General features: G+C 48.3%; 2 protein-coding genes across 19 annotated transcripts in view; one reads left to right on the top strand and one right to left on the bottom strand.

The window, feature by feature from the left end:
* Positions 1-3,011, top strand: part of EZH2 (enhancer of zeste 2 polycomb repressive complex 2 subunit) — a 63,215-nt gene extending 60,204 nt beyond the window's left edge. For all 15 annotated transcript variants that reach the window (XM_082400481.1, XM_082400482.1, XM_082400469.1 and 12 more), the window contains 4 exons: positions 427-508; positions 1,393-1,473; positions 1,601-1,685; positions 2,681-3,011. In XM_082400481.1, coding sequence (XP_082256607.1) covers positions 427-508; positions 1,393-1,473; positions 1,601-1,685; positions 2,681-2,741 — 309 coding nt within the window. In that variant the 3' untranslated portion in view covers positions 2,742-3,011. The remainder of the gene's footprint in view (positions 1-426; positions 509-1,392; positions 1,474-1,600; positions 1,686-2,680) is intronic.
* Positions 3,012-7,412: 4,401 nt separating this feature from the next.
* Positions 7,413-16,480, bottom strand: part of CUL1 (cullin 1) — a 110,075-nt gene continuing 101,007 nt past the window's right edge. For all 4 annotated transcript variants that reach the window (XM_082400487.1, XM_082400488.1, XM_082400486.1 and 1 more), the window contains 6 exons: positions 14,586-14,678; positions 10,389-10,436; positions 10,227-10,309; positions 9,576-9,681; positions 8,634-8,747; positions 7,413-7,926 (listed from right to left, as the gene is read on the bottom strand). In XM_082400487.1, coding sequence (XP_082256613.1) covers positions 7,846-7,926; positions 8,634-8,747; positions 9,576-9,681; positions 10,227-10,309; positions 10,389-10,436; positions 14,586-14,678 — 525 coding nt within the window. In that variant the 3' untranslated portion in view covers positions 7,413-7,845. The remainder of the gene's footprint in view (positions 7,927-8,633; positions 8,748-9,575; positions 9,682-10,226; positions 10,310-10,388; positions 10,437-14,585; positions 14,679-16,480) is intronic.

Here is a 16,480-nt window from a genome sequence, read left to right as displayed (position 1 = left end):
GTTTGGAAGTTAGGCTGCACGGCTTCAGTCCTTGTCACAGTTAGCTGTTACCACCTGGGGAGGAGGGGGAGAACACGAGCTTTAAAACAAGGAGTCTGTCCTACTTAATCTGCAGCCTAGTTGATAAGGACCTGTTAGGAAGACCCTGGGGCCGGCTTCACTGTGCGATTAACCCACCTGGTTTGTATTTTGTACTGAGTAAAAAGACTTGTTAATCACTTCCTCCAAGCATAGTTACTTTAGATGTGGAAGTATCCAATATTTCTAAGAGTCCTTAAAATAGCACTGCTTTCGACAAAGAGAGAAGCTGGCCCCGTGACCCTCTGTGGCGCGCCCTCGGGTCCCAGCTGTCCCAGATGAGCAGCTGTGCGCTCTCCTACCAGGCCCACCTGATGCGAAGCAACCTCCCCGTGTCCTTCCTTTTAGATTATTTCTCAAGATGAAGCAGACAGAAGAGGGAAAGTATATGATAAATACATGTGCAGCTTTCTCTTCAACTTGAACAATGGTATGTTGATGAATTAGAGCGCATTTGGTTCCCGGGTTGCACGGGCCCTTCTGGTGGCTTGAGTATCAGAAACGACGTTAGGGGCCCCCAGTGTCAGCAGTGTTGGAAGGAGCCCCGGCCTGGGCTAAGGAACGGGCTGTTTGCTGGGAAGCCAGCCAGGTTGGATGAGTGTAACTTGGGGGTGCAGGTGGAGGCTTCCTCAGCCGCAGGGAGTTCTGTGTGCAGGGAGCGATCGCTGCCCCGGCCCCGGGCCATTCCTTGGCTTCACTGCCTGGCTCTCCTCTCGTGCCCCTCTTGTGCCACAGGTACCAGTTGGCTGGGCCCACCTCCTCCAGTCAGTGCCTCTGACCTGGGAAGGGTATGGAGCACGGCCTTGTGAAGCATCTCCACACTGTCCCTGGGGGTCCTCGGAGGGCTGTGAGGGTAAAGGGCGCAGCGTGCGCAGATGCTGGTCCTGGGTGCAGTCGGGTCACGGCTGGGAGTGTGCACTTCACACCCGAGCTGTTCAGGGGGCCTCTCAGCTGAAGCAGGTAGAGTGGGTTCTTTCATGAATGTGCTCCATAAATGGTAATAATGAAAAAAACTAATATAATTTAAAATGTGAAGGGAAGAATTTAGGCAGATTTTATTTTTTGCCATGCTTTGCTCAGTAAGATGTATTTATAGCTGATATAACTGTCTTGAATCACTGATGAATTTTTACCTAGAGAACATTTTCTTCCAAATGTCATTTCATACTAGGTAAAGTTGGTTGAATGATTTGCTTTTGAAGGCAAACTCTGAAGAAGTCTGACCAGTTGTATTTCCGGAATCACAATAACTTTGTGTTTATTGATCTTATAGCTGCAATTGTTTACTGGACTGTGCTTATTTTTTCTCTTTAGATTTTGTGGTGGATGCAACCCGCAAGGGTAACAAAATTCGTTTTGCAAATCACTCAGTAAATCCAAACTGCTATGCAAAAGGTAGGTAGGTGTCCCCGGAGGTGGAGCTGCTGCAGGTTGACCTGAGTGGTCTGGGTTGACACGTGTTATGTGAACGGTCAGCAACCCTCCGGGGCCGCCGTCACTGACCCCAGCTCTCTCTCTGCAGTGATGATGGTTAACGGCGATCACAGGATAGGGATTTTTGCCAAGAGAGCCATCCAGACTGGCGAAGAGCTGTTTTTTGACTACAGGTTGGTGACAGTGCATTCCTAGAGCCGTCAGGGCTTTTTCTCCCTGGGCCAGCTCCGGGCTGGGGCGTCTGTCGTTGGAGGAACAGAGTTCTGGTCGTCGTGGGCAGTGGTGGGAGTTTGGTAACGTAGTTTCCATTAGACAAGTAATGCTTTAATGTAAGTCAAAAAAATGTAGAAAGCTCCAGTTTTACCTTTGGGGTCCTTTCTGCGGGAAGAGGCACGCCAGCCGTCAGGGTGCGGAGCCGAGGCACTCGGCTGGCAGTTTACACTGTCAAGCTCTGGGGGATAAACTGACAAGTTCTATAATTTTTATTTAAATGCACTCAGATGACTGACTATCTATCTAGTTAAACGAATCCTGTGGCTGAATGTACATCCCATCCAGAAGCTGTTTTTTTGAGTGCTGAGTTGTAAACTAGGGCCCATGTGTAGCCACTTTCAGTGGCAAACTGCGGCACAGCTGAAGGCGAGACCTACCCCGATCTTCAGCGGGAGGTTACAGAGCCGCAGCCCCGCTAGCTGTGAGTGAGGAGCGGCTGCTAGACCTTCCTTTGGGTGAGCTGTAGGTTCCAGCCGGCGGTGGAGGTCGCAGGTGGCTCTTCTGGCCTCGGTCCTGTTCTTTCTTCAAGGGGGGCCGGGGAGGGGGGCAGTGACCAGCTCTGGCTGCTCCTGGGCCCTGTTGACTAAGGGCCCAAGTCCGGGCTCTGCCGCGTCGCAGTTACTTTGCCTTCCCCGTGTTAGGCCTCAAGACCGTGCTTCGGGCCTGCCTTCGCCGGCGGTTGGTTTCAGGGGCACAGGGCTGGCTGCGGAGAGAACTGGGGAAGGGTTGTACTACCAGTTCCGTCCACTTTGCAGCTGGAATAGGCCCAAAGATGCAGCTGTGCAACGGGATGCGTGTGCGCTTTTCCTCGTGGACGTGTGAGTGCTACACACTCAGCTCAGCAGACTTGGTTGTGCTGCTGGAGGGCGCTCACCCCTTTTTCCTGCTGTTCCAGATACAGCCAGGCTGACGCCCTCAAGTACGTGGGCATCGAAAGAGAAATGGAAATCCCTTGACGTCTGCTACCTCCCCCCTCCTCCTCTTGGAACAGCTGCCTTAGCTTCAGGAACCTCGAGTACTGTGGGCGATTTAGAAAAAGAAAGAAAATGCAGTTTGAAATTCTGAATTTGCTAAGAAGTACTGTAAGAATAATTTATAGTAATGAGTTTAAAAATCAACTTTTTATTGCCTTCTCACCAGCTGCAAAGTGTTTTGTACCAGTGAATTTTTGCAATAATGCAGTGTGGTACATTTTTCAACTTTGAATAAAGAATACTTGAACTTCTCCTGGTCGTTGTCATCTGTCACACAGCTTCCCCAGCTGATTTTAGAAAAAGACGACTGAGTGAGCCTAATGGGAAAAACATTTAACTCCTTTGGTTTTCCAGTAGCCATCCTACTGAAATCTTGGTTTCACTAATACTGCCTGCCTATTAGGCAAATAATTAATACTAAATATAACAAATATATGCCTACATATAAACATACAACCACATAATACACGTTACAATTTAATAAGTGACTCACTGCTGGCCTCTGAGACCAGGGTGGGGCGTGTCCCCGGCTGCCGTTCTCCACGTGAAATGACTGACAGACAATTGGACGAAGCGACCTCTGAGAACCGATCTAGCTCTAAATTCCACGAGTCTAGATAGATATAGCCCTTCAGAGATATGACGGGGATATAGCCAGACTAGGTTCACACCTCCTTGAAGAAGGAACGAGAACACCCTCCTACGTCCCAAGGAGGCGGGCGCTGCTCCTTGGGCCGGGCAGCGGCGGCACAGTGACGCCCTTGCGGCGGGAGAGCCCAGACGGCTGTCGTCAGCCTGGGCGTGTAGCTGCCTCTTCTACAGTTTGGTAAATTTTCATTGATTTATAACGTGGTAATGCTTAACGGGAAGCTCAGTCAAAACTCACCTTCCTCTGCGGTTACACAAATGCTGACAAGACTGCTTGCCACCGCATCCATAGGCACAACCCCTAGCCACCCGAGTCCTGGCATACAGTTCACGTGCCCCTTGGCTTTGGCAGCGAAGAGACCCGGCCTTGGGGGCTAGTCTCGTGTGTCATCCGTGTCTTAGCCCCAGCGGAGCCCGTCGGTTCCCTGCTGCATGTGGGCCTGTTCAGGACGCCCCAGGGATGACTTGCCCCCAACAGCAGCTACTGACAGAGCTCATTCCAGCCACAACTTTTGTACTGTTTGTAGCTCCCAACCTGTCCCCAGACGCCAACACCCAGAGGTGGGTCCTTGAGTCCAGGGAGGTTCTGCTCGTTTAATACACCACAGACCCAAATGCAGCAGAAAGACAGCAGTTGTACTGACGGACGGCAGTCCTTGTGAGCACCAGCTGGTGTGTATTCTTGGTGCACAGCAGGCTTTGTACCCTGATTTGCAATGTACCTCCAGTAACCTACCCACTGACCTCATGGACACGGAGATTCTGACCAGAAACACTTGACACGCAGCCTCGGCTACAACCCATGTGATCAAGAGCATCCTTAGGTCCAGGCAGCTTTAGATTTTCCTTTATCTGTAATGGGGGAAAAAAGCACAGAGCTTGACACAATGTATTCAAATACCCAGTTAACAGAAAATTTGGGCAAAAGCTAAGTTTAAGTACATGCTTTTCTCCCTTCCCCTTGCTCCCCACACCGAGGTGGTAATTGACTTTGTATGTGGGTAAGCCTGGTGGTTAGTTCCCTACCAGGGAAAACAGACGCCTAAGTAGGATGAGTGTAATGAGTTATCACAAGATACAGATACGTTTCAAATAGTTTCCATGGTTTAGGAATACCACACATTGTTCATTGAAGATAAAGAGCCCGACAACAGGCTGCCCAGCTGGTCGGTGTCTGTGGTCCCGACGCTTTTCCCCTGATGGTCACGAGGACCCACATGGCTGACCGCAGTCCTGATGTCCAAACACAGGCAGCACCTCAGCCTCAGAGTAAACTGCCTCAGGCAAATTTGAAGGCGCCATGACAACACCGTTCCACGTGTCAAAATTCTCTTCAATCAATATTTTGTAATTTATTAAAAAATTATAATTATCTATCTGGAAACTGCTTCCTCTTTTTTTTTTTGGCCGTGCTGGGTGACATACGGGATGTTAGTTCCCCTGGTCAGGGATCGAACCCGTGTCCCCTGCAGTGGGAGCGTGGAGTCCTAACCCCTGGACCGCCGGGGAAGTCCCGCTAATTATTTTTTGATATTGTCTGAATCATTCACCCTCCAGCCTTCACGGAATCCAGTCAGTGACTCAAAAGTCCCGATTTCCACCTCTGCCCCCGCACCCGCCAAAAGTCAAGTAACATCGTGTAATTTCGATTTGTAGATGGGTCGTCAAGAGGGATTCCACATATGGATGTTGTGAAGAACGCAAGTATTCTGCTGTAAGTTGTATGAGCTTTGGGCTCTTACTGGAATAAGCTCAAATAAATGCTTGCTTGTTTCTCCAACCCGTTAAAAACGATTCCAGTGAGGGGTGTGTGTAGCACCTGGTATTAGAAATGTTCCAGTACGTCAAATCCGCACAGCTTTTTGTATGTGAACCGCGCCTCCATAAAGAGGTTTTAAAACACCATCCACACTCACCTATTATGACCAAGTCACTGTGCTGCCACTGGAGATGAAATTCATGTATATAAAATCAAATCATCCAGACAAGTTATTGCCATTCCTAAAAATAAAAAAAAAAAAAACTTCATTAGAAGGGGGATTCAGTTCAAATGGGTCAGCATGTTGGATTTTTTCATCTGGGTGTGGTAAAATCTTAAATTTCTTTCAAAGGAAAATTAGATACCTCAACAAATAGGTAGGCCATCTTAAAATGCTCAGTCAGTAAAGATATTTTAAATTCAGGTGCCTCTCGGTCCTGCATCTCCTGTTCTCCCTGTTCCTGTTACTTAGGCCTGTACTTTGGTGTCCCTGGCTGCTTCTCACAAAGGCACTGAGGGGTGACCGGCTGGCAGTCTGCATTAACGCAGACGTGAGGTCCGAGAGCCCAGCCCAGGAGGGAGAGGCTCCTGGCAGTGGGGCCCCACCTTGCCTGCTCCCCTCCCAGGCGAGAGGAAATGGTTCCCTCAGACCGCGGTACCACAGTGACAGCCTGGAACATGGTTTTCCTTCAACCGACCAACTCCTGTGGGTTTTGCCAGGACTGCCGGCCACCATCCCTCCCCCAGGGTGTGGACTTCCTGTAGCAGCTGTGCACCAGACAGCTTTCAGAAGGCCTGGGCATTTGTCCCGAAGTAGATTCGGAAGATACTTACTATTGAAGTTATCCTGAAAAATGCAGGGAACTCAGTTCTCGTGGCTTGTATTTGGAGGCCCCGGCCATCCTTGTTAGGCTAGGATATGGTTTGGGAAATAGAGGCACCAAGTCTTGAGCTGCTTTTTATTCCACACCCATTAAACAGGACAGTTACCAAGTGTGAGGGGGGGGCAGGTACAGGTACTGAATCTGAGGATGGGAGGGAACCACCCGATCGCCTACCGTCAGTCCGCCTTTGCTCACAGATGTCCTAGGTCTTACCAAAGGCACTCTTCATCCTGGAGGAACTCAAGAGACACCAGCAAAATCTCATTAAAATTTACCTTCCCACTCTCGATGAGACTCAGACACAAGCTCGGCAACTGGCTCCGTGGTGGTCACTTACAGCACGTCAGTCGCGGAGGCGGATGGACTGTTGTGAGGACAAGCAGAGCTGTGGTCCCAGCGAGGACTCGCGGGCAGTTTCCAGGTCGTCCTCGGAGCCCCAGGGCACCGCAGGATCTGGGGGGAGGGATGGTCTCCTGGGGTGGTGGCACTGCTCTTTGCCTGGTTCATACATTGGGAATCTTTTATAAGATTGTTTGAAAAAGAAGAATGTACTAGAAAAAAAAATAAAGAGTGGACACCATTACACAAGTGCTTAGTCTATTACTACTCCTTTTAATAACCTGTTTAACTTTTAATTTTTGAAAACTAACCTGTTAGGTGCCAGATTGGTCCAAGAAACTGTAAGGACTTAGCTTTGGCGTCTTCCTCTGGCCCTGCTCTTGGAACCTGGCCTCCGGGCAGGTAGGGACCGGACAGGTGTTGACAAGCATGTTCACGTCTCACGTCACGGGAGCTGCCTGCGGTTTATGGGGACCACGAAGCCCCCGAGACTGAGCCTTCCCCGGGGCCTCGGCTCCCACCTCCCGTTCCTTCTGTCCTCGGGCCGGGAAGTGACAGCACGGGGGCTGAGTGAGTGACAGTGGTACATCGCCAACCCCAGGACCGCGGACGAGGAGGGACTGTCCTTCGAACAACTGGTCGGAAGCAGGAGGGAGGCGCTGGTGGTAGACACGGTCCCCAAGCCGCACTCGTGACCAGAGCCCGGGAACAGGGGCCACTCTTCCCGCGGGAGGTGTCAGGATGACCCCGTCCAGCCTTGCAAGTGTCCACAGAGAAGCCACAGGAGGCGCTGAGGCCTGGGAGCTGCCGTTCAGTCGCTGGAGGAAATCGCAGGGCTGAGCACAAGCGTCGAGGAGAAAAAGACGACAAAGGGCTTAAGATAGTAAGAGCTTACAAAGGCCAATCTCAGGAGGGCAGCTCTTGGGGCCTCAGGAAGACACTGGGAATACCCATTTGCACAATCATTATGTCTTTTATTTACATATAGAAATTAGTAAAACTTAAAACAAAACCAAATGCGACTTGTACAGAAATTCTTTAATTTTCTTTATTTTCACACATTAAAAAATGAAACACACTATACAAATGGTTTTTCATAGCAGATTACACGTGGGTCCATTCAGACCTGCTCTCCAGGCGCTGCCGGCCTCCGAAGGGCCGCCCGGCCGGCCGCTGTCATTCACGTGGCCAATGGGTTGATTCGGATGCAGAAGCATGCAGCCCTCAGCGTGGAAGGTTCCATCCCCTCTGGTCTTAAATTAGCTTAAATGGCGTCGGTGTCCGTATTTACAGACGTGAAGTGTGGCGATCCTGAGCAGTTCTCATCGCCCCGAGTCCGCGATGGGAGCCTGGGCCTCGGGCCGAGCAGGAGGTCCGCGTGGTGCCGCCGCCCCTCGTCTCCATCCTCCCCACGGGACGAGGGGCTGCGCTGGAGTCAGACCCCTCTGGGGGTGGGTTAGGCCAGGTAACTGTAGGTGTCCTTTTCACCATCCACTCGCTCCAAATATTCTTTCTCGATCAGAATGTCAATGCATTTCTGGGCGCCATTTTCAGAAGAGGAAGAGGTAGTGAAAGGGAAAGAAAAACATGTTCAGGGTCGGAACAGAGACGGACCGCCCTCCATCCCTTGGGCACCGACTGAGTCTTCCTTCTGAGCAGCTGAGATGCCGCCTCCGCGGCTCCCGTCCCTCCAGCCGCCCCTGCCCCGCGGTACCTGCCGCCCAGTTTCTGTTTGAAAAGACTCCAACCAGAAACAAGCCGTGAGTCAGTGCCCAGGGGCCGCGGGCCACCCAGGGGACCCGGAGCATCGAGCCACATGCATGGAGACCACCTCCCCGGGGGGGCTCGGCAGGTGCGGGAGGGCGGGACGCTCAAGGCCCTCTGGGCAGAGGTCAAGGCGGCAAAGTGCTTTCGGATGTAGGACACACACGCGACGGTGGTGACACCGGGGCGTGGCTACCGGCCGGGCGGGAGCGGGGGGGCTCCCGGGGCGCGGGGCTCGCTCTCGTCTGGGGCGGCTGTTCGCTTTGCCGAGATCAGCAAGCTGAACGCCGAGGATTCTGCCCTTCTCTGTGTATACGCTTCAATAAAAAGTTGAAAAATTATCCTATTTTCTTTTGCAGAAACCTATTATACATGACTAAGCCAAGTTCCTTCTTCGCGACACAGCAATCAACCTGGTTTGGTTACCTCTTTTGTCTTCTGAAATGTAATCTGAATGCTTCTGCTATGTAATTCTTGTACCTTAATTACTGGGACCCGAGGCTTGAATCTTGAGGACAGCTGGGTCAGTACTTCTCCAAGTAACTGCTGGTGCTTTAGAACCTTCCTCATTTTCATAATTCTCACAATAGCCGCCTATGTGACCAAGGAAAGAAAAACAAATGTGTTTAACAGAGTTATAAGAACTTATCAGTAGTAATTAAGAAGCACTAGCAATAAGGCTGCCAAATACGCAGAGAACTGTGATGTCCTAACAGGTAACACACACACACACCGCAGAGAACTGTGACGTCCTAACAGGTAACACACACACACACCGCAGAGAACTGTGACGTCCTAACAGGTAACACACACACACACCGCAGAGAACTGGGATCTCCTAACAGGTAACAAACACACACACCGCAGAGAACTGTGATGTCCTAACAGGTAACAAACACACAAACCGCAGAGAACTGTGATCTCCTAACAGGTAACAAACACACACACCGCAGAGAACTGTGATCTCCTAACAGGTAACACACACACACACCGCAGAGAACTGTGACGTCCTCACAGGTAACAAACACACACACCACAGGCCAGAGCGGGCAGGGGGCCAACTCTATCCACTTAAGTTCCGGCGCTAACACAACAAACGTTAAAATGTTTTGGTCTTATGAGCAGCAATTTTAGTAGTTTAACCCAAGTAGAAAACACTTTTAAAATGAGAAAAAGTTCAGTCTTCGAAGCCACGGAAGCCACCTGACCCTCCACTAAACAACTTTCCCTCCCTCCTCCCATCTTAGTAACTCACCACATGTATTTGCTCTCATCTATTGCATCGATTATTCCATCTACTCCATCCAGAACCATCCATCATCCTGGCCACCACTCCCAAGTCCCGGGGAACACAGCCCAGAGGAAGCGCCCCCCAGCGGCGGCAGCCGCCTCCCACACGAGGAGATGGGCACCCAGGGTCACCTGAATCAGTAGTTTGCGATCTTCCTCGATGTTCTTGTGTGTCGTTTCCTGTTCCTGCTTCTGTTCCGTTTTCATTGGCACATTGATGTTAACCCGTAACTTCTTACTGTCAAGAAAATCGAGGAAACCAATCACTATTGTTTTAAAAGGCATGCAGTAAAGGCTTCTTTCTGTTTTCAATCTTTAAGAGGTGCTTTGCCCCCTGGACGGAGGGTGGAGAGTGTGACCGACCATCTCCCGCCTCCCTGCCACAGTCATCTCTCTGAAAGGCCCCTAGTTCTCCGCAGGGCGGGTTCCTGCTCTGCCAGCAGCAGGACGTCTGTACTGCAGGAAATGCAGTTCCTTAACCTGCTCTCCCAAACTCTGTCAAGTGAAACAAAATCAAAACACTGGGGCACAGAGGTCCAGACTTTCTAGGAGAGCCATTTAAGGAGACTTATTCGCCAATAGAAGAAAATCCCGGAAACTGAAACAGAGTCAAATGAAGACCCACCCAGGATGGGTCAGAGGGAATCAGAGGTCCCTGTCAAAGGCCTGCCAGGCCTGGCACCATGCTCACAGCCCCCTATTTGAGGGGACACCAGTAAGTGCACGGGGGGTCAGGGGATAAGTCTACGGCCTAGGACCGTCTACTTGTTAGATTTTCCTTACTTTTTATAACCAAGATATAATTTTATTAAGGTATCTGGCTTCAATTCCACCTCATCAACATTTGCATTTTCGTCTTCCAAGACCTATAAGAAAACAACGGTTACTACGTAATCTCAGGAAAAGGCTTTCTTCTAGCTTAACATAAAAAGTACACAAACATACCAATAACTTTGACTTCAATAAAATCTGTAGGACTTGTGCCAAAATGTCCTGCAATTAAAGAGAAAAAGAGAAAATGCATTTTTCTTTGTAATAAGAACCACAGCCCCAGTCCCACAGTCCATTCTTCTATGGAAAAATAACAGTCACTGAAGCAGAATATGCCCGGAGGAAAAAGAGGGGTGGTGCCTCTTAGAGGGTCCCCAAAAGCTACTCCTGCAAGTGAAACCAACCCCCTTCTGCTCTTGATCGCCAGTATTAAAGCTGACAAATCTACTACAAACACTAGAAGTCGTGCGTAGCTCCCTCTTCTCGGATGCCTGACAGTGCATCCCGGACACTGATCGTCGCCCAAGAACGAGCAGGGAGCGTCACGGCCTGGACGTGGTGAACAACACCGTCTGCTCACAAGCAGGGTGGGGACGGTGCCCGCCACCCTGCTGCTGACCCACCTCTGGTGAACTCTAAGCCCGTCGCGTGGCCTCTGGGCCGCTCCCTCCCCCCGAGAGCGGGTGGGCAGCCGTTTCTCAGCTCTCCTTCAGCTCCACGGGTTCCCGATCCCGTGGAGTCGGACAGTCACCAGGCCGCTCACATACGCAGCCCCTCCTCCCCTGGACGGACAGAAAGGGCCGCCCCCCGCGTAAGGGAAGCCCATCCTGGTCAAGGAGAGCTGGAGAGGCCTCTAGCGTGGTGACTGGCCCCGAGTCCAGAGCAGGATGAGGACGCTGCCGGCCACGCCCGGGGCGCAGATGCAGAGGCTGCCTTCCTGAGCCAAACCGACTCCCATCGTGCAGGGCGGGGGAGGGGGCAGCCCCCCGCAGGGAGCCGGCTCTGCACTAAAAACTGGCTGAGGGGCTGGCGGGGAGACAGAGCACACAGTAAGGCGAGGGACCACTCAGCTCCGGAAAGCGGGTCCCCGAGGGCAGAGCCCCACGCCACGGTCTGCGGGCAACCTAAGCCTCCACCCTGACTGAAGCCTCCTTCTGGTCAGGAGTGAGGAATGAAGAACGCTCCTACGTGCAGAGAAGCAGATTAGTTTTGTTATTAGAAACTGAGAATGTATTCTGGACTAACTTGAAGCAGGACTCAAAAATAAATGACTTTCCTAAATTCACGTTCTATGAGGCCAGTACTAGCCCGACACCAAAACCAGACAAAATCGTCCAAAGGAAATGGCAGACCAATTTCCTATGAATAAAGATGGAAAAATCCTCAAGAAAATTCCAGCAAACATATAAATTCCAGCAGCATATAAAAAGCATTATATACCATGACCAAGTGGTATTTATCCCAAGAATGCAAGGGTGATTCAACATTAAAAAAAAAAACAACCAATCAACAAAATGTACCATACTAATAGACAAAAAGCACATAGTTATCTCAATGGAGTAGAAAAAGCATTTAAACAGAATCCAATACTCTTTCATAATAAAAACACTAAAACCAAAACGAAATGAAACAAAACAAAAAACTAGGAATAGAAGGGAATTTCTTCAGTCTAGTAAACAGCATCTAAGAAAAACTTAGTGACTGTGAGGCTTCCCCCCCAAGATCAGGAACGAGACAAGGATGCCCGTTCTTACCACTTCTATTCAACAATGTGCTGCGAACTCTATCCGGAGCAATCAGGCAAGAAAAATAAATGAAAGGCATTCAAATAGGAAAAGTAAGTAGTAAAACTATCTGCATCTGCAGATGACGCGATCACATATTAAAAAAGCCCTAAAGAATCCACACAAAAAGTATTAGAATAAATGAGTTCAGCAAGGTTGCAGGATACAAGTTCAATACGTAATTGTATTTTACACACCAGCAATGAACAAACAATTCCATTAACAATAGCATCAAACTTAATAAAATACTTAGGAATAAATTTAACCAAAGAAGTGTAAAGGCTTGCATAATGAAAACTATCAAAATGAAACACAGTTTAAAAAGAATAAAAGACAATCTGAATAAATGGAAAGACATCCATGTTCACAGAAGACTTAATATTGTTAGGATGGCAATTCTCCTTCCAAGGCAATCTACAGATTTAATACAATCCCCATCACAATTCCAACTGCCTTTTTTGCAGAAACAGACAAGCTGATTCTGAAACTTACATGGACCCAGCATAGCCAACACAATCTTGAAAAAGAACGAAGTTGGATGTCTCAATTCCAAAACTTACTACAAAACAATAGTAACCAAGACAATGTGGTACTGGCATAAGAACAGACATTTAGATCAGTGGAAAAGAACTGAGAATCCAGAAAGAAACCCATACATCTATGGCCAATTGATTTTGACAGGTTGCTAGTATGAACCAATAGGGAAAAAACATGTACAAAAATATCCAATCACTATGTTGTACACCTGAAGCTAATGTATTAATTTATAGTTCAATTATACTTCAATAAAAAGTCAGGGCTTCCCTGGTGGCGCAGTGGTTGAGAATCCGTCTGCCAATGCAGGGGACACGGGTTCGAGCCCTGGTCTGGGAAGATCCCACATGCTGTGGAGCAACTAAGCCCGTGAGCCACAACTACTGAGCTTGCACTCTAGAGCCCGCAAGCCACAACTACTGAGCCTGTGTACCACAACTACTGAAGCCCACGCACCTAGAGCCCGTCCTCCGCAACAAGAGAAGCCACCGCAATGAGAAGCCTGCGCACCACAACAAAGAGTAGCCCCCGCTCACCGCAACTAGAGAAAAGCCTGCACGCAGCAACGAAGACCCAACGCAGCCAAAAATGAATGAATGAATAAATAAATAAATATATATATATAAAGTCAACTATACTTCAATAAAAAGAAAAAAACAGGGAAAGAATAATCTTTGACCTTGGATTAGGTAATGGTTCCTTAGATATGACACCAAAAGCACAATCAATAGAAGAAAAATAAAGTGGACTTCATCAAAATTAAAACAATGTGATAAAGAAAATGAAAACCCAGAGAACGAGAGAAAATATTTGTAAATCATGTATCTGAAAAGGGTCTACTATGCAGAATATATGAAGAATTCTTACAACTCAACCAAAAAGACAAATGACCCAATTAAGAACGGGCATAAACATCATTAGCTGTTAGGGAAATGCAAATAATCACAATGAGGCACTACACTTCATATCCACTAGGATGCCTATAATTTTTTAAAAAATGGATAACAACAAATGTTGGTAAGGATGTGGAGAAAGTGGACCCTCATACACTACTGGTGAGAATACAAGCTGGTGTAGCCACTGCGAAACAGTCTGGCAGTTCCTTCAAGAGATAAATATAAGTTATCATGACTCAGCAATTCCGCATCTAGGTTTATACCCAAGAGAACTGAGAATATGTTCATACAAAGACTTGAAAGGTGGAAATGACCCAAATGTCCATCAACTGATGAATGGATAGACACAGATGGTCCATCCATATACTGGAACATATTTCGGCCATAAAAAGAGGATGAAATACTGATACGTGCTCCCACATGGATAAGCCCTGAAAACATTATGCCGAGTGAAAGAAGGCAGAGACAAAAAGCCACATGTCATATGATTCCATTTATATGACATGTGTCCAGAGCAGGCAAATCGAGAGAGAGAGAGAGAGAGAGAGAGGGAGAGGGGGGGAGAGAGAGAGAGAGAGAGAGAGAGAGAGAGAGAGAGAGAGAGAGAGAGAGAGAGAGAGAGAGAGAGAGAGAGAGTAGATTAATGGTCATAGGGGCTGCAGAGAGGACAGGTAAAGGGTAGCTATTGCTAGTGGGTATTGGGCTTCTTCTGAAGGTGATGGAAATGTTCTGGAATTGGATAGTGGCGGTGGTTATACGACCCTGTGAAAAACCACTGAACTGTATACTTTAAAATGGTGAATTTTATGTTATGTGAAATATAGCTCAATAAAAAATGATTAATAGGAAGAATAACATTAAGTGAAAATTTAAGTTTAGTAAGAAAAAGCTTAGCTGGAAAGAGGGTTAAGAACAAGCTAAATGAATGAGAGAAAAGCATATCATGTGTACGTGTGTGTGTGTGTGTGTGCGTGTGTGTGTGTGTAGGTATATGTTACATAGAGTTTAAAAATTAGTATTTAAAAAAAACCATGCATTGAGCCCTGGAATAAGAGCATATTCATATTCATAAGACAGATATCCATTTCAAATCAAAGAAGACCCCCATCTCCTCCTCCCACATCTTCCCACAACAAAGAGGCTGACGGTAGGAATACCATTTTGATCTGGGTGCTGTCTGTCAGCTGCTGCACGGCGTAAGCGTCTTCCGTGTTGTACTGGAGCAGGATGGCCATCTGGAATGTGGATGCCTTCGGGTCCCCACATGAAAGAAAGAGAGGCAAAACCTAAATGCGTGGACAATTCCCAAGATACAGAGCCTCAGCGTGAAGAACCTACTTATGAAACCAATTCTCCAAACAGATGCGAAAAACCAAAGCAGATCTAAAAGGGAATACAAAGTGTCATAATTCCACCACGATGCCACATTTTCCTGAAAGACATCATTCTCCACCTTTTCAAACATTAAAGTGATTTTGAACTCTCTTCCAAATGCTCTGTCCATATAAATACAGCTGACCCTGAATGACTGGGAGCGGGGCTGGGTTAGGGGTGCCGACCCTGAGCGGCTGAGCGCCCAAGTACAACTTAAGATCGGCCCTGTGTGTTATGTGCTTCCTCCCCATCCGAGGTTTCATATCCAGATTCCACCAACCGTGGATCCGGGCTGTGTAGTGTTTACTATGGAAAAAATCCGCCTAAGAGTCGACCCGTGAGGTTCAAGCTCGTGTGGTTCAAGGGTTAAGTGTACACACCGTATATGCAGCCACACTCATTTTATATAGATAAACACAGAGATTCTCAGCCAGTGTAGACAGAAGCACTGAGCATCAACCTTTAAATTTGCTTTTTCACAAATACTAGAGAAAACTGTGCCTGGTACACCACTGACAGAGGAACCTGCACGCTGAGCTGTATTATACTTGGGTTTTTGTTTGTTTTTTTTTATCCTAAGTACTTCACTATGTAAAGTTTAAATGGTTTAAAGCAAACCACAACTGCTCTGATGTATTTTTAGCAAACCGTGTGCCAGGCAGCAGGGCACTGGGTTTACTTCCTCAAGCTGTGCAGGGAATGCCGCCCGCTGAGGGAGGGCGCTCCCTTCCTGGGGGAGCCCCGGGCACCGTCCCCCACTTCCCATGGGAACCCCTTCTCCCTTCCCCTCTTCCACAACCCACAGCAGCAACTGAAGGACCAGGAGCAGCACCGCTTGTCCAGGCGGAACCGTGGTCAACGAGAGAAACAGCAGTGCCAGTGTGGGCCTGGGTGGGGGCCTCTGACAGACTTCAAGATGCCCCCCGAAAAATGACCCGGGGGGCACGGGCGAGACTGGCAGCTCTGAGGTCCCTCCCGAGGTGGGCAGGGGCCTCTCATCTCCGACGGCAGCGACCAAAACCGAAACGAGTCTCCAATAAATGTCCCACAGCTTGGTGGTGGCCGCACAGGTGCCCACACTTGTCGTAACTCCAACTGTACACTTAGATGGGTGTCTTTTTGCGTAAATTATCTCAGTAAAGTTTATAGAATGTCCACTGATCAAAACAGGGGCACTGAGATTTTAGGTACTGAAGTATGAACTCACAGATTCTTCTACGTATACTTGGGAATAAAGAAAAATTTCCAATCGTACAATTGACCCTTGACACAGGTTTGAACTGTGTGGGTCCACTTACACGGGGATTTTGTTTTTCAGTAGTAAACAGGACAGTGCTACAGATCCGAGGTTGGTTGAATCCAAATGCAAGGGAACCGTGGATACAGGGTACCGTGGACGCAGGGTGCTGACTCTAAGTTATGTGCAGATTTTCAACTGCATGGAGGACGGGTGTCCCTAACGCCCACATTGCTCAAGGGTCGGTTGTAGAGAAATCCACATTCAAGTGGATAAAGACCACTGGACCTGGTGTAACAGAATATCAAACACTTAATTTTATCAGAGTAGAACTATTAAAAGTTTAAATTAATGAGCAGGTTGAGTCTGCAGAATGCAGTCAGAAGTTTCTTAACACTTAAAAATAGATTTATAATTGTTTTTATAAGCACACCCTCTTCA

The sequence above is a fragment of the Balaenoptera borealis genome (genome assembly GCF_965194805.1).
Source record: "Balaenoptera borealis genome assembly, chromosome: 7".
NCBI classification, from domain to species: domain Eukaryota; kingdom Metazoa; phylum Chordata; class Mammalia; order Artiodactyla; family Balaenopteridae; genus Balaenoptera; species Balaenoptera borealis.
Note: the sequence above shows the minus strand (reverse complement) of the source record. Positions and strands in the feature narration are given on the sequence as shown.